The sequence below is a fragment of the Amia ocellicauda genome, chromosome 11, assembly GCF_036373705.1.
Source record: "Amia ocellicauda isolate fAmiCal2 chromosome 11, fAmiCal2.hap1, whole genome shotgun sequence".
Taxonomy (NCBI): Eukaryota; Metazoa; Chordata; class Actinopteri; order Amiiformes; family Amiidae; genus Amia; species Amia ocellicauda.
The window spans coordinates 32689336-32712357 of NC_089860.1; the positions used below are offsets into that span (position 1 = coordinate 32689336).

Below are 23022 nucleotides of genomic sequence, written 5' to 3' on the forward strand. Positions count from 1 at the left end.
TACTTACCATATATAAGGCCAACAACAGTCTGAACCCCAACACCACAATTTCAACTCACAACTAGGCCCAGTAGAAAAGTAACCCTCACTTTAACAAATATTTAACATCCACATCTTTACTTAATACAGACATGTCAACTAATTAGCCTAATCCCTGAATAATGTTTAGAATCTGTATCCGGAACTAAAACAATAATTATAATTGGTAAGCTGTGCAATCAACCCAGGAGTATCAACAACCTTGACATAGCAATAATGCATCTGGGTCACAAGTGTCTGTGTACACTCAACTGAGAGAGCACCGATGGGGGGGTTGGGGTTGGTACGCTGTCTTCCTGGGGCTCTTGTTTGATTAAAATCTTAATCTGGGCCTCTGTTCTGTGTCAGATGAAACTGTGTCTTGCAGGGAGCCGGACAGTTGTAAAACCTGCGAGTGGCTAATTTTAGAACACACGTGTGACGGAAAGAATTGAAGTAGGCAGTGAAGTGGAAGGAAATGCTGGTGAAGGATTGTAACCCCATGAGTGCTAGTCTCTGTGCGCACTGATTAACAGAAATTCAGCTCCATACACTGCTGTGGGGCGAGTCTTGGTTGAAGGTTATATATATATATATATATATATATATATATATATATATACACCATGCACAATACAGAACAGACTTGATTACACTAGAAATAATGGACAGCAGGGATAGTGTGATACTGGCATAACTGCTATGGAATACATTCAGAAAGATCAGTAATAGAAGTGTTGCACGAATTGGAAGAATTGCACGAATCGACGCAGGCTTACTTTAGTTACTATTGCTCATGTGCTTTCCCTGGCGAAAATCATGATGCGAAATATCCCAGGACACATTTCCCTGACAAAACCACGTCAGACAATTGAATTCCTCCGGCTGATCAAGAGCTTTCAGTAACCACGGAGACGGGAGGACCTTCATCTCTCGGCGCTCACGAGAAAAGGAGGAAAAAAACTGTGATAAAAAAGGATGGGATTGTGCTTTGCCGGCAGGTGTTCGAAGGTCACTGCCCCAATTAACATTTCTCCAGCCATTTAACTGAATGCACACATGCAGACACGCTGTTCAATGATTCGTGGTATTCTTGGTCACCTTTTCCCTCCTCTTTCAAATATAGTATATAGGCGATGTGGATCTCTAAAGATTTTCTTTTCTTTTTATATATAAAAAATACACATTCTACTAGGTGAAGACTTTGGAAGGATTTATTTAAATTGCTAAATAAGATGAACACCTTGCTAGCTGCCAGGGATGAGCTGTTGACACTCGGGGCCTTCTCATTTACAACAGAAGGTGGCGTTGCTTCCCTGGAAAGACGTTGTGCCGTCCAGTCTTCAGCAGCATCGCGACTCCTAGACACTGGTGATCAGGGATCCAGATGAGGGAAACTAGCATTACTTAGCAATTAAACTGGGCTATTTTATTATAGCACTTTTCAGGAGCTTTTTACTCTGTACCAAAGGGTGTTTTTAAAGGTCCTTCTTAGCCATATGAAGTATATAGTCATGCAAAGCTTGCATTGCCGAAAACATTGCAGTCAATGTGTGTGGAAATGAGGATTTTATTGTTTTAATGAGGCTGGCCTTCAGTAGATATCAAACAAACAGAAAAGTCAAGCGGTCACTGTGCGATTGCTTTTTTTACTTTTCTTTTTTTTACACTGTAGGTTGGTGTTATGGTCGAATGAGACTGTAGCATCCAAATTAAATGTCTTATAGTGGGGGACTGACTGTGGAATAATAACACCCCAACTGCAGAAATGAGAACATATGGTTTGAAGAAAGCAAAGACAGGATTTCCAATTGATAAAGTTTATTGCAGCAAATAGGGTGAACTGAACAACGACAAGAAGCAGCAGACAGCTGGACATTCACAGAAAGGACACAGAACAGCATTCACTCTGAACACAAAACACAGAATTAGCACACAGGCAACTGCTGGTTACCATCAATAATACTTTTCAGCTGTGATGTAAGTTTCATAATAAAAAATAACAGATTGTCTACAATTGGGTGAGAGAAAAAGGCCATCACAGTGATGTTAACACCAACAGGTTAATGTTTCGGTTTCATTGAAGGCAGAAGCAATCTTTCAGACTAATCGATGTGCACAACAGCTCAATATCCAGAAGAAAAGAAACAATCCATCTGAGCTGAGATAAACCCATCTTAATTGGTAGGTCTTGCATTAAGCCACAGTGGATCATGTTAGAGTATTTTGTGATAAAAAGACAAACATAAGACAATCAGAAAGGTTACAAATGAGCAGAAGCCTTTGCCTGTCTTGTTCATTTGGTTGCTAGTAGTTGATCTCCCAGAATGATAAGAATTTAAGATATTATTATTAATTGTAGTAGTAGTAGTAGTAGCAGTAGTAGTAGTAGTGGTATAATAGTGATGGATGTCATTTTCACAGTGTAGGAAAGACTTAAGACACTCCTTAAAGTCATTGTATAGCCGATGTCTCCAACCCTGGTCTTGTGGAGCCACTAAGGCAAATTATTGTCTTTGTATGTCACGATCACATGATCTTTAGAAATCTTTTTTACATTGCAGATTGATTGTCCACAGTGGTTGATTCTACACATCCCTTCTAATAAGGCACCCTTTCAACAATTAACACAGAAATCACACCAAAGCTCGACCAGGCACGTTTAGAAAACCACAGTCACAGTAAGACATTTGATGGGAACAGAAATGTCACCTTCAAGGATGGTCTTAACAATACGATTTCTTATCATTCTTTAAATCAACAAATACTACATTCATAAAGCACTTTGTAACATTAGGATTTTTTTTTCCTCTTTAAAAAATAAAGTGTATGAAACTCAGTTTGCTGACAAAGTTAAAAAACTACCTGCAGGGTCTCAAAAAAAGCTTCCTGAATGAGTAACAGCACACTTTGCAACTTAGGTTATTGTTTTTGAAAGATGCAAGTGTTTTTGTTGTTGTTTCTTTTGGCATTAAAGCAACCCTTTAGTCAATTCAGTCATTACACACCAAAATTGCGCAGCTTTAACTTAGGTTTACAGTGCTAAGATTTTGGAATGTCTGCTTCGAAAGAATATACAGCAAATATTCCATTAGATTCTTTGGAACATTTCCTCAAAACATTTTGTATTACAATCTTTTATCCAGGAAAATGACATGTCGCTGACCTATCCTGGAAAGGAACTCAGGGCATCAGAAGCAGAAGGTCAGTTTGTTTAATTCCTGCTCGTTAGTGTGTCAGTTTACTGAAGACACTTTCAGCCCCAGTTGACAAACTTCTGATTTTAGTTTTTTTTTGAAATAGTACAAATAAAACTGAATTGTCTGATTACAAATTACAGCAACACCATGGAACTCCAGGTGAAGGAGAGGGGAATGTAAATAAATATAAATAAATATAAATAAATCCATCTACAAATGTTTACTTGAACAGCAGATGAAGCACAAACTAAACTAACAGTAAGATGATAGTGCTGGTCTTTGATATCCAGAGGAAAAGAGAACCCTTGGATAGGAATAAACAAATATGCATTTTGCTGGTGAAGTCATCATAATTATCCTTTCAAACCAAACAGATTTTTGATTACAATGTTCCCCCATTAGACCCATATCAAGGAAAATCACAAGAGTAAAGATTTGCTGACCTTTTATGTAATTCTTTGGAGCTGTATCTTTCTTAAACCTGCCCACCACCACCAAACCTCACCTCCCCCACCCCCCACATCAGACATACTCTTTAATGGGCAGGCTGGTGTTGGAGATGGGGTGAGGGGGCGGTGCAGATGCCCGGTTGCCCCCCATGAAGTTGCGAGAGTAGCCCCTGCGGTAATCGCGCTGTACCCCCTGGGGGCAGGTGCTGCTCAGGACGGCGCCGCTCAGCATGAGGATGACGGCGGCCGCCCAGCCCAGGTAGATTGCCTGGCCCAGCTCCCTCTTGTGGACCGGGGGCACCAGGGGATTGTAGAAGTCGCTGATGACGTTGTGGGCGGTCCAGGAGATGGGCACCAGCACGCAGACCCCCGTGACGATGAACAGCACCCCCCCCGACAGTGCGATCCCGGCTTTGGTCTGCTTGTCGTCTCCGGCGCAGGTGGTGCACTTCATGCCGCAGCAGGAGACCGTGCAGGACAGCCAGCCCAGGAAGATGGCCAGGCACATCAGCGCCCGGGCGGCCTGCATGTCGGGGGGCAGGGCCAGCATGGAGTCGTAGGTCTTGCACTGCATCTGCCCTGTGGTCTGGTACACGCAGTTCATCCAGATGCCCTCCCACACGATCTCTGAGGTCAGGATGTTGTGGCCAATGAAGGCCGTCACTTTCCACTGCGGCAGGGCGGTGACCGCGATGGCCATCACCCAGCCGGTCACAGCGCAGGTGAAGCTGATGAGCTGGAGACCAGTGTTCACCATGGCCGGCTCACTCTCGCTCTGTCACCCTGGACAGCTCTCTTTTCCTTTTGTGTCCAATCCTAAAGTTTTGCTTCACTCTCCTTCTGTTTCTTTTAATGTGCTGGCTTTTCTACTCCGTGCAACTCCCTACCCTGATATCTTTCTCTCCGCTGGGTTCTCTACTGTTCTCCCCTCTTGAAACACAACACCCCCTTCCTCCCAGTCACCCAGACTCTCGCATCAGAGCCCCGGTGATATCAACAAGTGAATTATTCAAAGGAGAACAGCAGTCACTCAGCACAGCTGTCACCGGCACGCTGCCGAGTTTGAGAGAGCAGAGCCTTTCAAATGCGTAGCTCTGAGACTTGGGTTAAAAAAGCAGTCATAGCAAATCAACAACCATATATAAACTTCAACCCCCTTGTCCTCCTCAAAAAGCTGGCTTCTGGGCTGGAGTCTTTCGTTGGGCCATTATGGTGCTCCAAGGCTGTCAACACTGGGTATGTGACGTCCTGAATCAGCCCGTAGTTCACTTAGCGATCATATCCAGTCCATCAAATCAAGAGGTCAATTGTGTCAAAGCCTCCTATGAATGTGTGCAGCAGGCACTTGGAAGAGAGTTGAAGATCACCCTGGTCACAGGGCGCGGGGCTTCAGTCCGAATGGTGGAGACAGAGCTCTGCCTCAGTCAGCACAGCATCGAACACAGTGCAGAGAATATGAATCCCCCCCTCTAGAGAGATGGTGGCTTCCCTGTCCTTGGTGTTTTGCAGAATCCCGCTCCTGCCTCGCTGCCTTTCTCAGAAACACTGACACAAAGAGTGCGTCCAATTACCCTGCAACCAGGATGCAGAGGAACTGGAGACTTTTGAGGTGCTGAAGAAGTGATTCACGCTTCTGTGATTCACAGAGAGAGAGGGAGAGAGAGAGAGAGAGAGAGAGAGAGAGACGAGCGAGGGAGACAGAGCCATGCGCTTGTAGGTGCATCAGTTGACACAAAGACCATTTTTGACTAACCCTCTCTGCCCACCTTAAGACACTGCTGTAAATGAGCTTTGAGAAAATGCCTTTTACGTTTCTTTGTCCAGTGCTATCATTTAAAAAAAAAAAGTTAATCTATGGGGTCGTACTGTGAAGTGCTCTTTGGCCCCCGGAGGTAGATTAGGACCAAGGGGAAATGAACAGACACTCTTTACTTTTTTCATATTGACCTGCCAGGAGAGACTCATATTGTTTTTCACCCCTTTAAAACTTGAATCTTAACACGGGGCAACTTGGAATTGGCCCCTACTTTCCATGAATTACACCAATGACCTAACACGTCATGATCTGACAAATTAGGAATTACTATAGCATGAGAAAAAAGAAGAAACAAAGCTGCTCTTCATTACTGTCTATATAGCACTGGGGTTGTTTTTAAATGAGTGCGCACCCTGTACAGCATCTGGTGTTTTACTTTCAGTTGGAAATACCGGAGGAAGACACACAGATATAAAAGAAATAAAAGAAAAATGCTAAATATGTATTTCTGATGTAGGCAAAGCTCAGTTTCCTGAAAACAAGAAGAGGGTGGACGAGACAAATTGTGTGGTGAGCTTCCATTTCCTCAGGCGATTAATAATACCATCTTTTAATCACAGCGTTGTATAATTCAGGAGGCGATGCAATGAATACGTCCCCGACAAGGAAAGCGGAGAAGCTGTTCAATGGGAACGATGTGGACACCAGCGCGCTGCCTGGGGATGCTGTCCGCCCCGCAGTTCCGAGCCAGCACCTGGTTTTGTGTTGATGAATTAAATATAGAGGGACCATTGAAGCCGAGGTTCGTGTTGCCTTTGTTGTGCGGCCTCTTTCCCTTAGCAACAGTGGTCATGACAACAGGAAGAGAGGCAGAGGGGATTTCACAAAAGGAGGGAGATGGCCGCCTTTAATTGGACCCAGCCTCAGTTGATGGTGATAAAAACATTTTATTTAGCTTTTGTTGTCTCCTTTCCCCCTCCTTATGGCTACCCCCACGGAAATCTTCACAATAATAACAATGGAGGATGTGTTTATCGGTGCCCTGTTAACAGGAGAGGAGCTATAACTCGTATTATATTCCTGTATACTGTAAGAGAATTTCATATGCTTGGTTTTTCAGTCAATCTAAAATAAATAGCTGAACTGAAAACTCATGGGTCAATTGGTATCTCTTTTAAGATTCTTTTTAGAGGGAAGATGTGGTCAAGTCGCAGATGTGCAATAATCATTTATCTGTGACAAAATAGAAAACTAATATCATTCAATTATATTACTGAACATAAGTAATAATAAGCTTCTGCTGGATTACAGAAAGGATGGGATATTACCCCTATTCTCCTATTTTCCTCATAGGGCAGCTTAGGTCAGTCTGGTAAGGTCAGAAGCGGGTGTGTCTCTCTCTCTTCCTCCTGCTCTTCCTCTTCTTCTTTTCTTCTCTTTGTCTATTCCTTCTGTTATAAGGTTTCTCTTTAACCAGTCAAATTTTGCCAACATCACACCATATTTTGATATGGCAGTAAGAAACCTAACTGCTAGCAGGGCCCCTAGGAATCTAAAGAACTAGGCAAAAAGAGGGAGATGTCGGTTTCCTGTATCAAACCAGACAGCAAGATATTTCCCATAGAAAAATACATTCTAACATATAAAGTCTTACAATACTGAAAACTGATTTTCATGAGCTGTTTTGATCGGTAGAGAATTGCCCCTCGAGTGAGGCAACAGTTTCATGGGTTATACTTTTCATTTGCATCCAGCTGTCTGCGTCCTTGCTTAAATTGCACCTCAAGTGCTGATTCAGATAGGATTTAATGAGTTCCTCTCATCTGAGAACATTTCAGCTCGGCTAGTGAAATCCTCTCGTGGCTCTGGTGCTTTCATAGGCGCCGGTTAATAATGACAGGAGCTGTTCTGAGAAGGAACATTAAGGGCCGGCTTCAGACCTCAGATGAGCACTAGTCTTGGACTCTCTGATGTTAATTCAGGTAAACTAGTCCAAGACACGTGCTAACGACGCTCATGAAACCACCTGTGAGAGTCACAAAAAGAGAGCTAAATGCTGGTGTTCTAACAATAGTAAATCATTAGCAGTAAGGGGCTCCATCACTAAACTTATAATCACACACCGATATTGAGTTACAGGTGGAGAAAGTATGTCATCACACTTGGCTTCTCGTGACATGATGAGTTAATATGTAATGAGGTGTGTTTTTTTGTGTGTTGTGCAATGGCCTCCCTTTCAGCCCCTGCAAGCTCTGAAATGTACGAGACTCGTACAACTTGGGCTTAGCTTTTGACACACACTTTCTCTTCTGTTGATTTAGGCAGGGGGTGTATTAGATACAGGACACCTGGCTTAAAAGACTAACTTCTTAAACGCTGAACTAAAAGACAATGTTTCTCTGAATAGCATGACAAAACGACCAAAGAATAATAATTAGAGGATTATCAACATGGAAATATACAACATTGGTTCATTATTTTGAGAGAGACAAGGCCATCGATCAGAAGACATTTTTTTTCCTGATTACTAGTCCCTCAATTCAAGGGGTGGTTCATTTGGAGCCCGTCAGAACTGTCCAAGTGTGGGTGTCCAGAGGGGTGGTGGTGGTGGGCACTTTCTCTTGGTGGTTTTGCCCCCGTGGTTTAGATGTTGAGCAGGAGAGTGAGCTGAAGCAGGCAGCCGACGATGATCCCAAGTGCCCCAGTTCCTAAAGCACAAAACATAGACTTTTCATTAGCGAGTTACACACTGAAGCCCCTCTTAACCCAACTGAAATGGCTTTGATTCAGAAATCCCAGTGAGCTGCAGGACACAGAGCACTGGAGGTCTAAATGATCCAGGCAAGGTAAGACCACTCCAGTTAAGCATAAATTCAACTACATAAATCGCCCCAAAGGTGAGCTTCACAGTAGGACAATGTATACAGAGAATACAGCATCTTAAATCTGCTGTCTGGTGCCTTTCTTTTTTTATCATCCTAATTATTTATTTATTGGCAGACGCCCTTACAGTTGACAGGTGTTTCTACCTACCTGCTGAGACCGAGGACTGCACCGGAGGCTCCTGATACCCTGGAAGACACAGTCACGACAATGAACGGCACTGAACTCTAAATGCCCCCAGCTACCCAGCATGCAGTGTGGCAACAACACAGTCAACTAAAATGTGCTCTTACTTGTAATGGGGCCGATTGTCAGGTGTTTATTTCCGCTGAACGATGTAGACCTTCTGGGTGGACAGGACTGCAGGTAAAGAATTGGATTATCAACACAGCCATTGACAGTTTGGGAATGTACTCCGACAAACATGTTTTTGGAATGTAAATGAAAATCTCTGGAGTGATGTAAAACATCATTGCTTGGTAGTATGGAAACCAAATGTGTCAATTAGCATTAAACCCTACAGCATAACTAACTATTTGAATAGTTTATTTATTTGAATATTAAATAACCTTCACAGCTCACAGGGTTACTGTTCCCCTAGTCACCTAAAAATGCACTATTAAAACCCTAACCAAGAGGTATATAGTATGCTCTATGCTTTAGTGTGGATGAGACCGAGAGAAGCGGTGGTAACCGGAGCGTACTCACGGGGGTGCAGGAGGCGGCAGTGCTGTCACACACGAGGATGCCACAGTGCAGGTAAACGCTGTTGTAGTCTCCCACGAACCTGAACAGCTTCACAGAGAAGCGCGCCTGAAGGGAGACCCCGTTCTCATCCATACTGACGCTAGCCAGGTCATTCGGGCACCTGGAACGCAGTTGTACATTTGTCGAGCGGCATTTTAACATAGTGAAGATGACACAGTTGGACGTGCCACTCCACTGATGCTTTTTGATCCAGTGAGTCATGCGTTTTGCACGACTTGGCTTTTTACATTCTATTTCAGTCAAGCGAAATACAGCAGCCTACGTCTGACATATAATGGACATAAGGGTCTTCAGTATGGAAAGTATTCTAAAGATCCTTTACTTTATTTCTAGAGCAGCTGTTTTTGGCACCATTCATACTTATGGTAAACCTTTTAAAAGCTATTAGATCACAATCTTGGACTGGAGTTTAAATTAATTATTATTTCAGTGTGTGGGTACTTGGTTTTCTTTGGCTGATTTGTTCCGACCTAGAACATTAATAAGCTATGGAGGCTGGATGTTACTTCTCTGTCTTATACAGACCTGTTCTGAATAATGAAAAAGCGAACGGCATCCCTATCATCTGCGGTAGGGGTTGCGTAACAGTCCTCCAGGATCACAGAGAATTGGGCTTCCTCTATATCCTCCACAAAGACGCCCACAAACAGCGTGGATGTCAACGGCAGGCTGACGCTCCCTGCGGTGAAGGGCTCAGTGTAGTTGGAGTCCTGGTACAGTGACATTGTGGTTGTAGTGGAGCCCACCCCAGACACCCTCAACTCCAGTGTACTGCAAAGGGTTAAGTCATAGATTAAGCCTCAAACGGCTGAAGGCCACGCCTGCTAACTGAAGAAAGAAAGGCTTTCTTACGTTTGGACCGGCTGGATGGCTACTTCAAGGCTGGTCTTCAGATCCAAAGGGTAAGCACAGGAGAAGGGGAAACTGGCAGCTGGAACCAAATACACACTTCCCACCTTGTTTCCATGGATGATCAAGGTGTTGTTGTAGATTGCGTGGGTGCCATTTGTCTGTTGGAAAACGAGAAGAGACACAACAGAGTTCTTGGATTAAAGACATCCGATTTCTATAAGAGTGGAGCTCAACCCTTTGCTTCTGGAGGCAACCGTACTGTTTCCCATCTAAAATAGTACTCAGTCTCAAAATAATGTCAATTCCCACCTCCCCTTCAGAAGGTCAGCTTCCAAATTAAGACCCCCATACAGAGTCGACCCAAAGCCTCTCTCAGTATAGCACATGGCTGTTCAGTTAAGTGCAGAAACTTTAACTGAAAGCACTCCATAAGTTGAGCCTGTAAAAATATTTGGGGATGGTTAGTGTTCTCTTATAAACAATACCTTGCTAGACAGTGCAGAAACAAAACAAATCCTATATGTCAAGTTGAGCTCATCTGCCTCTTTTCAAATGGGGCAAACAAGATGAAACATGAAAAATATCAGTGGTTATATAAATGAGGCTCTATACGTCACGCTGTGGGACAACCCCTTATCTGGCCCCTTTTGAGAAACAGGGTGTTAGTCCACTACAGGTCCAATCCACAAGGACATAATTAAGGGCAAAAGTTTCAGCTTGCTCACCATTAGCCTTGTTCCGCAGTCTCCTTCCTTCCTCCCCATCTTGAACCACACCAACTTGTTGCGTTCTTCATATCCCTGGCAGCTGTTGCCCTCCAATTGCGCAGATGAGATGTTCAGGCCCTTGGACTCTAGGTGGCATCTGTCGAGACCGATCTGCATCTGTTTATGCCCGCACAGAAGCTCTGGGGTGGGATTTGGTATTTCTAAAAAGGGTACACGCATGAACTAGACCAGTCAGACCAGTACTCCACTGCGTGGGGGTGGAAAAAACATACATATACTATATACACGCACCATCGTTGGGCTGCAAGTGTCTCGTGCATTCACAGTTCCACAGACCGCTGCCATTTTTTATACATGTTTCATATTTTCCACAACTTCCGCACACTACTGAATCGGCATCTGAAAGGAGAGAACAGAATAAGAGCCTTAGATGATAAAACACCTTACACAAAACATTCTCACTCGGTTGGCTCCACACTACCTAAGGTGCCCTCGGCTGGCTGATATGGAAACAAAGGAGTTCTCTAAGACTCTCTGTGTGAAGACATGTCCTTTTGTAAATACGACCCAAAAGGTTATAGAAAAAACACACACATAATTTCAGTTAAACACTGCACTTACAATATAACTAAGAGGAAACAAACAAAAAACTAAATAAATCAATCTCAGGTACCTGCACAGTAGACTAAAGAGCAGCCAGGTGTCCCATCAAATTTGTAGACATAAAAAGGTCCCGGACAAGCTTTGATAAGAACTTGACGTCTAAATTGACAGCATCCAGAAGTCCAGTGGCCACAGCTCTCCCGCGAAACCACTCCCTCCTCTGGCAGTGGGTGAATACCGTTTATCCACATAGGGGCATGGGCTCCACACCTTTGAACGGGAACGCATGCATCTGGCATTCGCACACCTAATGTGTCCATTAGACGATACCATCCACTCAGACCGCTGTCACACTTAACATCTGAATCCGAATTCTCTGTGAAGTTGGTCCAGCGCCAGGGCTCACTGAGGACGATGTAGTTCTGACAGGGATCTGAACAGCGTGATTCGCCAGCCCCCTCCAGGCAGTCCTCTCCTGCCTGACACAGCTGCTTTGCGCAACTGAACCTCACAGAGCGGGCACTGGGATGGGACTCGCTCTCCGACAGGCAGTGAAAGGAACCCATGGTGTTTTCACAAATTAAAGGCGACTGACAGTCCTTTCTGGGGACTGAGCATTCGTCTATATCGACACAGCCATCGTGACTGGACCACCGGAAGCCGGGGGCACAGCAGTCCTGGTTGCTCTCACACTCTGTGGCGTTGTAGCAGTTGACCCCATCGCCCACGAAGCCCTTGATGCAGTTGCACGTTACAGACTGAGCATAAGAGTTGGAGTCGGAGAGACGCACGGATTCGTTGAGGGAAGCGCACACAGTGTTTTCAGAGCATTGCGAACAAGCGGTGAACGTCCCTGCCAACATAAGAACAATTCAGTTCATTCAGGGTGTGGCCAAAGCATCATGCAACAGCCAGACTTGGGATCAAATGCAACCAAGTTTCAAATAGATTACCTTGCACTTGGTGCTAACAATTTCAGAACTATAAAAAACATATGTTTCTAGTCCGATACATCTTGTATCATACCTGCTTTATTGGCACAGACAACAGGCATGAAGAGGAGAAGAACAAGGTGCCCAATCTTCAACATCCTTCTTGTTCTTAATACTAGATTTCAAATTCAGTTTGCAACCCTACAATGAAAACAGACTAACACAGGTACGGAGTTAGGCATTGAGAACTCTTCACACAGCTTGGATTTAATTGCTACTGCATATGTTTGGAGCAGCACCATTATTTATTCTATTATTCCTAAAAATAGTATGTGTATTATTATTTTCAATGGACTACTTCCAACCTAATGATTCACAAAAACCTATTCCTTTATCCATTAGCCGGCTCAATTTAGTGTAACAATACTACACATGCAATCAACCTACCACACTACATTACTTAATAATAAAAGTATTACAGTAGTACAGCAGTTAAAGCATTGGTTTGTTCTTTGCAGTTCCTCAATTTTATGTATCAAATTTCTTCCAGTATTTTCATTTCTAAAGTTCACCTTTTAGCAGGAGAGTCTGTGTTCAGAGAACAGATGTTTCTGATTTTCTAAAGTGTTTATGTTTCCAAAATCAGAATCATGCAAAACACCTTTGCTTGATCTTTGAAATGATATATATTTTTTTAGCTGCCCATAAAAACCTTCTACTGACCATAAGATTATTTAGTATCACTCACAGTAAAACCCCAAAAAACTAATAGCGAATTCCCAAATTCCCAGTGTTCAGTTAAACACATTACTGATCTGCGGTGGCCAGGGGGGTCCACTATGTATTCTTGGGGTAATGCGGTCCGGGTGTCTACACGGGGCGACGGGCCCACATGGGAATCGACCGGCCCATCTGACTAAAAAATGGACCAGCCCTTCTAGCATGTTCCAGAATTGCCCGATGGCCAGTCCGCCTATGCGTATTACACATTCCAAATTACAACTTTAATATTAATCTAATAGGAACATTTTATTAGACTACAAACAATCCTCTCTATATCTGTTTCAAGAGACCACTCGATTTTTCCTCAATTATATTAGTAATAAAATAATACTTACCAATAAAGTAAATCCTCCCTCTTCCTCCTCCTCCTCCCACTACTGTTGGCTTTTTATACCTCCTGGCACAGAAGAATTGGAAATTGAACATGTGGTCTTTGGCACTGAACAGGTCATTTATCTTCCTGAGATAAATGTTCCCAGACAAATGTACTCAGCTGCCAGAAGAAAGTGAAGATTGTTGCTTTTCAGTTTATACATCGCTGTACTCTTTTTACAATAATATAAATTACATATGTAATCTTTGTCCAACATTAGCTGGTCCCTGTACCAGTACCATGGATACATACAATAACAGGAAGCTTAGGTTATTACACTGAATTGGTGTGAATCATGCCATCTGAATATTGGAAGAGAAGTCTTATGGAACATGGATTCAGTGATTAAACTGGACAAAATTGAAAGCTTTTTGCTTTTGAGAAAAATGAATTAAATTCCTTATGAAACTGAGGCACAATTATCTAACTGTCAAATTAAACACTAAATTAAATTGAACAATTCAACTAAAGAAACTAGAAACACAATGTATTACTTTCGTGTTATTGTCTTTTACTATATTTTCCCCTATATGTTATTTAGCTACTCTCAGAAAACTGGCACCAAAAAAACTGCAAGAAAGCTTTGAATTGCACTTTCAGAGACCCTTTTAGTGTTTGTGGCAGGAAGTTCACACACACTCACTGATTATACAACAGGTCAGAACCCAAACAACATAGCTCACGAGAATACAAACTGGCCAACAGGGATTTCATTATCGAGCTACAGTTGTCATGTGTGCGTATCCCATGACATTGGCACGAAATGCACTTCAATCAAGCAAGTCTGTATTAATAATATACCAAGAACGAATATGTGATTGGTCTATTGAAGGACAACAGCTGGTGTGGATAAAAAGGCAGGTGGAAAATGTCTCAGGATTTGATATTCTGCATTCTTCATATAAAATCCATTTAAAATTCCCAAACCATAAGCATTTACACAAGTTGTTTAAGTGAATCAGAAACTTTTTTTTTTTTTACAGTTTATTGTCTAATCATATTACACATAATTCTAGAACACATTTCCTGAAAAAAAAATGTTTTCACCTTGTACAAATGTGTTTGCATTCATAGGAAATCCAATTGATAAAAAGCATGAAAATGTAAAAACAGCACATTGCAAGAAGAACAAACAAAAGATTAACACAAGAAGCTATAGAATGAATCTGGAGAGATTAAAAATACCTAAAAGAAGACAATATCACAGATGAGGAGATGGATGAAGAAGCTTTGCTGGTGTGACCTGGTAAAGTGACACTGGACATTGGAACAAGTGGAAACATCTTGGGAAGGTCTTGGCCCAGCAGTGCAATAAAGGCTGCTGCTGCTGATGTATATATATATAGAGCAATAACATTGTGCAATCCAACACTGTGAGGATGAGAGAGAGAGAGAGAGAGAGAGAGAGAGAGAGAGAGAGAGAGAGAGAGAGAGAGAGAGAGAGAGAGAGAGAGAGAAATGGTGCAATAAGGTTGTGCAATCTCGAAATGTGCAAGAATGCCAGCCAGTGTTTTAGGAGCACACGCCCCCTTTCGTCCATACGTAAGTCGTACACAGGCATCGGGAATCATTTCACTTCCTTGTGTATGCCCTCACTAAGATGGCGTCTATTTCTTCCAGTGGGGTGGCGAGTTTTGTGTACGTCACGAAAAGGCTCAGCTTAATGACGCGGGGACGCTCAATGCGGAAGAATACGTCATCTTAAAGGTAAGCAGTGTGAGTTGGAAGTTGCAATTGCTAAATCTTATTTCGAAGGAATAAAGTAAGTCACATAACGTGTTATATCGCCTGAATGGTTATCGGTGCATGCAGGTGTTCAACATAAAACATGTCTGAGTGTTAAAGCAGTGCGAACGGGAAGCAGAAGTAACGCGGTTTTTGAATGAACTGCATAGAATTGAATTAGACACAGCAATGGTTATAATATTTGCTGTTTAAATAGAAATAGCGAAGTCACTATGCAGCCTGATTTAAACGTGTATTGTCTCTGATCTACTCACTCGGTACACTGGCGTATTTGTAAGAAGCAGTCGGTGAATTTATTGGTCGTTTGGACTGTATGAGAATAGCCAGAATAAGTTTATTTCCTTGGGTATCTTGTGCATAAATAATTATATTTATATTTATCACCGTCAGTGTCATTTACAGCAGTTTTACTACTCATGCATCGGCTAGCTGGAGAGTCACGTTTCTGTAATAAGTACCGTTTCCCTGTGTTTGTGTCCCGGCAGTAATAACACAGACCTGTCCACAGCAGATGCGTCTTGTTCGGCTTAAAGGGGTGGAAATCGCCTGTGTGAACCGGTTGCGATGATTTACATACACTGGACTATACTTGCATGCTGCACACTTTCCACCTTGTTTATAAGCTCACACATTATGATCCCTAGTCAGGAGACTGGAAAAAATATAAAATTGCAATGGCTTAATCGTTGAAGCAGCTAATTTCTCTGGACGCTAGCTATTCACCTTTGGCTCAGATATAACTCATATTTTCACAGGGGTGTGGATAGTCATTTTAATTTCAAATATCTAGTGACCAAAGTGTTCTGAAGTTTAAATGATTAATATAGCCATATTGCTCATGTTTGCGGTATTTGGGATTCAAATTGTCATTCTTCTTTATAATTATTGAATCTCCTTCAAATTCAGATAAATGTTGGTAGACTTGTGTTCTTAGGGTCTCAGAAAGAGCACCAATAGGTTATGACACTTGAGAGTGAAGATCCGAAGTGCCTTGGATTTCCAATGTCTATAAATCAAAAGTGTGTCCATCGGGCTGGGCAGCTTGGTGTTCAGCCTCCTGTAAACCCCACAGCTTCCTCTGTCGGTTCACTGTGGGGTCTGGGTTTGCTGTGGCACAAGGTAACCCGTGTCTCCCTCCTCTCGGCAGGACGGGCGCCTCTTCACAAGATGTCGTGGATCAGGGAGGGCGAGCTGACACTGCTGGAGAGGTTTTCTGCAAATATTCTGAAGGTATTTGTGATATTTAACATGAAAGCATACTTTGCTGTCTGATAAGAGAATATATTTCTAAAAAATGACTGTACCACACAGTCTACAGTTCACTGTTGAAGTATTATCGCCTGGACCTGAGCAGAAGTCGTACAGGACTCCTTACTGTGCTGAGTTTGGTTCTAAAATAGTGTAATTATACCTCAGAACATCTAGTGAACCTATTCTTATGAAAAATCCTGGCTTGTTTGGCACTGATTGCTCTCTGAAAGTCTCCAGTAGAGACATGCCCCCTAGTGGAGCATGATGAGACGATGCACACGTCACGAGTGTTTTCTGTTTTGTCAAAATATTGCACAGTTGGGAAGGACGTCTGCGGAACTGTAGCATGTCAGTATTGAGGGTTGTCTTTAGCAAGCCTTGCGTTGCATCTGCTTTGGCTTACAGTCAGTTAGGGACATGGCAGAGCACTCTCAACAGCATCGCCTGAATCAAAGCAAACAGGTGTCTGATGCTAGCCCGGCTACTGACATCTTTCAGCGGTGACAACCTTGACTGGAACTCCAGAAAAAGGTTTTAGGATGTTTATGAACCCTTCAAAATCAGCCTAGAGAAGTTTAATATTTTAAGTTTTTAAGAGGAGGAATCATCTCTCATTTCAGATTTTATCATCCAAATGAAAATTTACAATTTCAATACTTTCAGAATATCATCTTTTACTATTTTTTAAGATTTACTTCCCCTCTTCTGGTCCCAGTGAATTCTTCAGCTGGTCAAAGATTCTTATAGAAAGTGACTTGGTGTTTTGTAAGATTTATGACTTATTCTGACCTTTTGGCTACAAAAAGAAGAGTCTACAGGAATTAGGAGTTAGTTAAAGACACTGAATAACCTGTTTCTGAATGTGAAGGTGAAAATCTGAAGCGTGAATCAATCATTACAGTCTGTATTTAATGACATCCCGGTATTTAAAAGCATTTTAATATGAGTATTAGAAGCTACACAAAGCGACTATTCTGATCTTAAGAACATTTCAACGATTAACACTTACACATGAAGAACACCTAAAACAGTCTGCAGAGATTAATCGGCAAAGTGGAAAGAAAATGGGGAAACTGATTCAGAGAACTGTTAAACTCTGCGCTCGTGTGAAATTGTACTGCTCCCTCGCCAGGTGAGTCCTTTCCCCCTCGTCTCTTTCCGCTCGGTGCCGATTAATCAACGCCGGCTCTGGCAGCTGTGCTCTAGATTGATGCAACATCAATGAAATAGTTGAAAAATGGGTTTTGTGCAGCAGGAAATAGCAAGCTCTTAGAGGGGGGTGATGTACTTCAGTGTAGCTGTGTAACGCTGATGGTGGGGGGGGTGGATTGGCATGTCGTTGAACACCTGGTGTTTCCTGTGCTCTGCAGGCTGGGCCGATGCCAAAACACATTGCTTTCATAATGGATGGCAACCGACGCTACGCCCGCAAACAACACGTCGAGCGGCAGGAGGGCCACACGCAGGGCTTCGACAAGCTGGCTGAGGTGAGCATCTCGACCTGGGAAGTCATGACTGTGATACAACACCTGTCCAAATCAGCTCTGGACCAGTCTGATTTATGTCTCTTCCTGTCAAAGTAATGGAAGCTCTTTAACTGGAGGGCTGTCGGTCTGACCACTGAGTTTCACAGCCAACGTATGAGGTCTGATGTGGGATTGTGGAAAAGCCACACGTAAGAAAAACATTTATTAGACAAATGCCAAAAAAAACACCAATACAACCACAGAAAGAAAAGGAATCTTCTCATTATTTAAACTGAATTATAAATCAAGTCCCAGTCAGGGTTAAACCACTCTATATTAAAGGAAACAATAAAAAAAAAAAAAAAAATGGCGGGAAGGCAGGCTTAGACATTGTTTTAGGGGAATAGTCAGCTTGGCTTTAGAATAGGCAGTTGTCATCTGACTCTAAAAATAACATGGGCAGTGGACACAGATAAAGCCAGGGACGCAGCATCCTAAGTTTTGCAGAAGGCTTTTAATAAACCTTCACACAAAAGGTTCCTTCTCAGATTGGAAAAGGCAGGCATCCCTAAGTCATGGGTTTGGCTTGAGAATCGAGTCAATGTGCAGGAAACCGAGCTTTCTGATAAGGGAAACCGCGGGCTGGGGTGTGGTTACGAGTGCCGTACTACAGAGATCCATTTTAGATGCCAGTGGAGTACATTTGCAGATGATGCTAAAGAAGAGGGAGCAGCTGGAAAGAGAATATATTCAGGGCTGGGCAAATTAAATTAATTGTAGACACTTGCATAGTAAAATAAACAAGTGGCACGAATGTAGATTATAGATTAATCACAAATGGGAATAAGGAACTTGCAAATGCTACCTCTCACAAGTGTATTTAGGAGAGTTTGTGTTTAATGTATTCAACAGGCTGCCATGTAACAGGAATGTGTGCCACTGGTCTCTGGTTGTAACAATCAAAACCAGACTTCCAGTTGGTTTTTCACTCACGTGCCGAGACCTGTGACTGGGATCCATTACTGCACTTCCCATATTAAAGCAGCAGCTCGAGGAACCCTTATTAGATGTTAACCTTGAAGCAGCATCGATTGCCTCTAGAAGGTGTGATAGGAGTTCCTGGACAATGGCCAATACTATATCGAGTTGCAGATCTAACGGTTCTGCCTTCTGGTTTTGCTGTTACATTGCGTCTGTTTTGGAAGCTCAAACCATGTATTAGGTGGGTTTACCAGATGTTTTCCGAATGGCACGTCTGACAAACCCCTTTGCCCTGATGGCTAGTATACCTGGGGATTACCGATTGAGTCATCAAGGGTTACCTGGCTCCCTCATAGTCTTGCACATGGTCTTCTTTCCACCTCCAATGTATTCATTTATTTTGTAAGCCCCTTTCTATCTCTTTCTCCTCCGTGTCCGTCCATAGACACTACGCTGGTGTTTAAATCTGGAGATCCAGGAGGTGACGGTCTACGCGTTCAGTATCGAGAACTTCAAACGCTCCAAAGAGGAGGTGGATGGCTTGATGGAGCTGGCCAAGCAGAAGTTCGGCAAACTCCTGGAGGAGCAGTAAGATGAACCTGAACTGTCTCTACTAATTAATGATTTCCATGTCCTGTTTTAGAAGGGAATACTAGATTATTCTAACATTAAAATCAAAAAGCTGTTTTTCAGTTTCTCTCTGCTTATTAGGGTGGATTTCTTTTATTTACCAAGTTTTATGGCCTCTAATGTTCTTATTTCTTTGTTTCTGCTCACCCAAGGGACAATCTGGAGAAGCACGGGGTGTGTATCCGAGTGCTGGGAGACCTGAGCCTCCTGCCCAAAGACCTGCAGGAGGTCATTGCCCGGGCTGTGCTGGCCACCAAGACCCACAACAAGTAAGGACCGTGAGAGCGATCGCACTCGATTCTACAGCAAGCACCGAAATCGCAAAACACCCGCCATCGCTACGACACCTCTCTCTTACTCTGCAATTAAGCAGATGCCTGTGCTAAGATGAGGCCAGTTTTTTAGATGTTGGAGAAAGTCAGGGGTGATCAAGAATATTCTGAGGCCAGAAGGAGAGTATTTGTCATAAAAACAAACCTGTCATTAGCATTTATGGGCAAACGTTGACTTGTATTAACATAACATAACTTGGAATATAACAGAAAGTAATTCCTAGTTAATAAGAATCATTTAAGAATACGGGCTTTCTTGGTTGCTGCCAACAATAGTCTAATTCTCTCCTTCATGGTAAACATGTTCCCCTTTCCTTCCTTCCCAGATGCTTTTTGAACGTGTGCTTCGCCTACACTTCCAGACATGAAATCAGCAACGCCGTGAGAGAGATGGCGTGGGGGGTGGAAGAGGGGCTCATCAAACCCAGGTGAACGCAGGGAGAGGTGTTTTAATCACATAAAGAAATCCACATGTATAATACAGATTCCTTAACAGGTCTAACGTCCATTTCAACTGGACACTTGTTGATGTTTCAGTTAGAAATGATTTCATTCTGTAGATTAAAAGATTATGCTCTTTATTCCATAAGATGATTCAAAGTAACACCATGGATCTGTGTGTTTTATTAAAAATGAATCCGAAACTCAAAGGAAAAACTCAAAGACGTGAACTCAAAGACGTGAATTACGATTCTTAATAAGTCTGTCTGTTCCCAGCGATGTGTCCGAATTCCTGCTGAGCCGATGCCTGTACACCGGCAACTCCCCTGACCCCGATCTGCTCATCCGCACGTCCGGGGAGGTCCGGCTCAGCGACTTCCTGCTCTGGCAGGTAGGGGAGCAGTCACGGCTGACTGTACTCACATTGTGACGTAGGGCCGCCTTATCCTACACATCCCTCGGGCTTGGGCATCTTTGAGAGCGGAGTCTGTTTTTCTCGCCGTTTAAATCGCTTTACAACACCATGGGACCAAAGCAGTAATCGTCATCTGTAGCTCTTCAGGCGTTTGTCTTCGCATCGTTGTCTCATTTGCTGTCCTCCTTATTGTAGTCCAATGAAGCGGTTTCTCTCCTAATGATGTGTGTGAATCTGTCCCCGGCAGACGTCCTATTCCTGCCTAGTCTTCCAGTCCATCCTGTGGCCAGAATATTCCTTCTGGAACCTGTGCGACGCCATCCTGCAGTACCAGCTCAGTCACTGCTCCCTGCAGGCAAGTCCCTTTGCCCTTCTCCTTCAGGGTTGGGTTGGGTTGGGTTGGGTATTCACACAGAGGAAATCCCGCTCAGGAAATGTGATATTTATATAGAGTGCTGTATTCAAAGGTGATTTCAAATTCTCGGGATGATCACTGGTTTTGATGACCAGGGACACTCCCTAAAAAAAGATCTTGTAGCTACGTGTGGCTGTGGGACTTGCAAAAGAGTCTGCATTTGCATGACGTTTGACTAGATTCAATAAAGCACCTGTCAATTAGAAACCAGTGGAAAGCAAAAGGCAGATAAGTGCACCTCTCTTTATAAAACAGCTGATATTGATTATCGCTGGAGTAAAATGTGAATAACCTAATTCATTGTTGTTTTGTTTATTTTATTTTTTGACATTTCCCCGTTGGTGATACTTAGAAATCACAACTAGATGTACTTGCTGGCCTGATGAATCATGCTGTGAAAGTTTTAAATGATTTCCATATGTTCAGTGAAAAGAAAGAAGGCTTCTGTCATTTTAATGTAACTAATACAGTGACACAATTCAAAAGATGGGCAGTCTGTGTTTTTGAGAAAATACATTTTCTTGAGCAGCAAGAGTGTCTCACAGAAGTCCAGTGTTAACCAGTGATGGGGAGGCACTTTTTATACATCTTACATCTTAAGGACTCTTCACATCTGTATATTCCAAGCACACCCGAGACAAATATACTTGTTTTGTTAGATTTCAAATTAACCTAGCAATATACATTTAGATAATTGCGTTACACTGGAAATCATTACAAAATCGAACAGATGTTCTTCTGTGAAGGCTGGGGATGTGCAACAGCTGATTATGACACAGGGAAGCATCTCCAGACAACAGCGACGGTTTAACTCCAGTGCCTCTCCTCTCCCTGTCGTCGTGTCGTGTTGCAGAAAGCCAGGGATCGGCACCGAGAGGACCAGGCGCTGCAGCAGCTGGAGGCCGACCGGCTCTGTGTGTCCGACCTGCTGCAGCGGGAGGGCGGGGGGCGAGCCTCGGACCCCCAGCACCGGCAGGAGCTGCTGCAGCGCTACACGGCCGCCCGGGAGAAGCGGGTGCACGGCTTCCTGCGCAGCCTGCAGCAGAAGAGGGACCGCTTCTTCACGGACTTGAACGCGTCCCTGGCGTCCGTCAGCGCCTAGCCTCGGTGCCCAGGGAAGAGAGACCGAGGTGGGGGGCAGGGGGTGGCAATGGAGGACGTTTCTATTTAAAATGTGTACATAATCGGCAATTTTACCCCTATGGGGCACGTGCGGAGAAAAGAGAAGGACTTCCTAGACTTGAAATAAACAGTTTCTAACACTATGCTGATTTTAAATGTATAAATACTTTCAATGTTGTTTTTGTCTTCCCTTTCCCCCCCGACTCCCCCACAGCCATTTCTGTGTCAGGTTGTGCCACTGCAAAACAGGCAGGCGAATAATGTATCCTGACTTTGGGGGACTCAGCCAGTATACTGTAGTCACGATGTCCTGTAAAAGTGTTTTATTGCTTTTGTAAAATCATGAAATCTACAGTATTATTAAAAAAATAAACACCCAAAAAACAGCTTTCTTGGCAGGAATGAAATTTTCTCTTGCTTGTTATTCTGGAATAGTACACTAATGGTGGTTAAATGGTGGTGCTTTAGAAAATAACACCGGGCAGATGTATTCCCCAGCACCAATAGGGAGCCACTCACAGCAGAGGATGCTTATTTTAAAGTTGATGACCTTGAAAAGGTTGCAATTTGTTGTCAATATTTTCACAACACATCAACTTACATTTACTACAAACTATAGAAAACTTTCTGGAACATCTACAGTTTGGAAGCTGCAGCTAACAAAAGAACAGTAAGGATTCAAATGCTGACTAATTTATAGCAATAAAATCTGATGACAGTTGCTTTATGTCTTCTGGTGTGTTATAGGAAGTCATTGCTTTCAGATATCTTGTTGTTTTAAGGTGGGCTTATTGTCAAATTGATGCAATCCTACAAGCTGTGATATATATATATATAAACATTGTTTTTATTAAATGACTGTGACACTACAATTTGCA

At 43.0% G+C, this 23022-nt stretch overlaps 3 protein-coding genes across 4 annotated transcripts; 1 reads left to right on the forward strand and 2 right to left on the reverse strand.

Annotated features, from left to right (window-relative positions):
• Nucleotides 1–1843: 1843 nt before the first annotated feature.
• Nucleotides 1844–5339, reverse strand: cldn35 (claudin 35). Its single transcript, XM_066717511.1, has one exon. It carries the CDS (start codon nucleotides 4422–4424, stop codon nucleotides 3741–3743), a length of 684 nt encoding a protein of 227 aa, XP_066573608.1. The 5' UTR covers nucleotides 4425–5339; the 3' UTR covers nucleotides 1844–3740.
• A 2727-nt stretch (nucleotides 5340–8066) lies between these two features.
• Nucleotides 8067–12400, reverse strand: LOC136762750 (uromodulin-like). Its single transcript, XM_066716310.1, has 8 exons — nucleotides 12284–12400; nucleotides 11328–12110; nucleotides 10652–10854; nucleotides 9927–10084; nucleotides 9600–9845; nucleotides 9011–9174; nucleotides 8457–8495; nucleotides 8067–8131 (listed from the first exon to the last, which is right to left on the reverse strand). The coding sequence occupies exons 1-8, from the start codon at nucleotides 12345–12347 to the stop codon at nucleotides 8067–8069; spliced, it is 1722 nt and encodes a 573-aa protein (XP_066572407.1). The 5' UTR covers nucleotides 12348–12400.
• A 2589-nt stretch (nucleotides 12401–14989) lies between these two features.
• dhdds (dehydrodolichyl diphosphate synthase) lies at nucleotides 14990–22531 on the forward strand. Of its 2 annotated transcripts, XM_066717514.1 has the most exons (9): nucleotides 15054–15107; nucleotides 16239–16321; nucleotides 17713–17829; nucleotides 19235–19377; nucleotides 19572–19688; nucleotides 20078–20179; nucleotides 20469–20583; nucleotides 20855–20962; nucleotides 21876–22531. In XM_066717514.1, exons 2-9 carry the CDS (start codon nucleotides 16259–16261, stop codon nucleotides 22122–22124), a joined length of 1014 nt encoding a protein of 337 aa, XP_066573611.1. In that variant the 5' UTR covers nucleotides 15054–15107; nucleotides 16239–16258; the 3' UTR covers nucleotides 22125–22531. The 2 variants fall into 2 exon arrangements, with proteins under 2 accessions (XP_066573610.1, XP_066573611.1); XM_066717513.1 differs by lacking the exon at nucleotides 15054–15107 and adding an exon at nucleotides 14990–15052 and having other exon boundaries at nucleotides 20855–21927.
• Nucleotides 22532–23022: the final 491 nt, after the last annotated feature.

Excerpts from the sequence above, each read along its gene's own strand:
- cldn35 (XM_066717511.1), bottom strand. The coding sequence starts at position 4,424 with ATGGTGAACACTGGTCTCCAGCTCATCAGCTTCACCTGCGCTGTGACC.
- LOC136762750 (XM_066716310.1), bottom strand. The coding sequence starts at position 12,347 with ATGTTGAAGATTGGGCACCTTGTTCTTCTCCTCTTCATGCCTGTTGTC. Across the intron at positions 9,846-9,926 it reads GCCATCCAGCCGGTCCAAAC|TACACTGGAGTTGAGGGTGT; the intron begins GTAAGAAAGCCT and ends AACCCTTTGCAG. Across the intron at positions 8,132-8,456 it reads GCAGTCCTCGGTCTCAGCAG|GAACTGGGGCACTTGGGATC; the intron begins GTAGGTAGAAAC and ends TTTGTGCTTTAG.
- dhdds (XM_066717514.1), top strand. The coding sequence starts at position 16,259 with ATGTCGTGGATCAGGGAGGGCGAGCTGACACTGCTGGAGAGGTTTTCT. Across the intron at positions 17,830-19,234 it reads GCTTCGACAAGCTGGCTGAG|ACACTACGCTGGTGTTTAAA; the intron begins GTGAGCATCTCG and ends GTCCGTCCATAG. Across the intron at positions 20,584-20,854 it reads GCGACTTCCTGCTCTGGCAG|ACGTCCTATTCCTGCCTAGT; the intron begins GTAGGGGAGCAG and ends TGTCCCCGGCAG.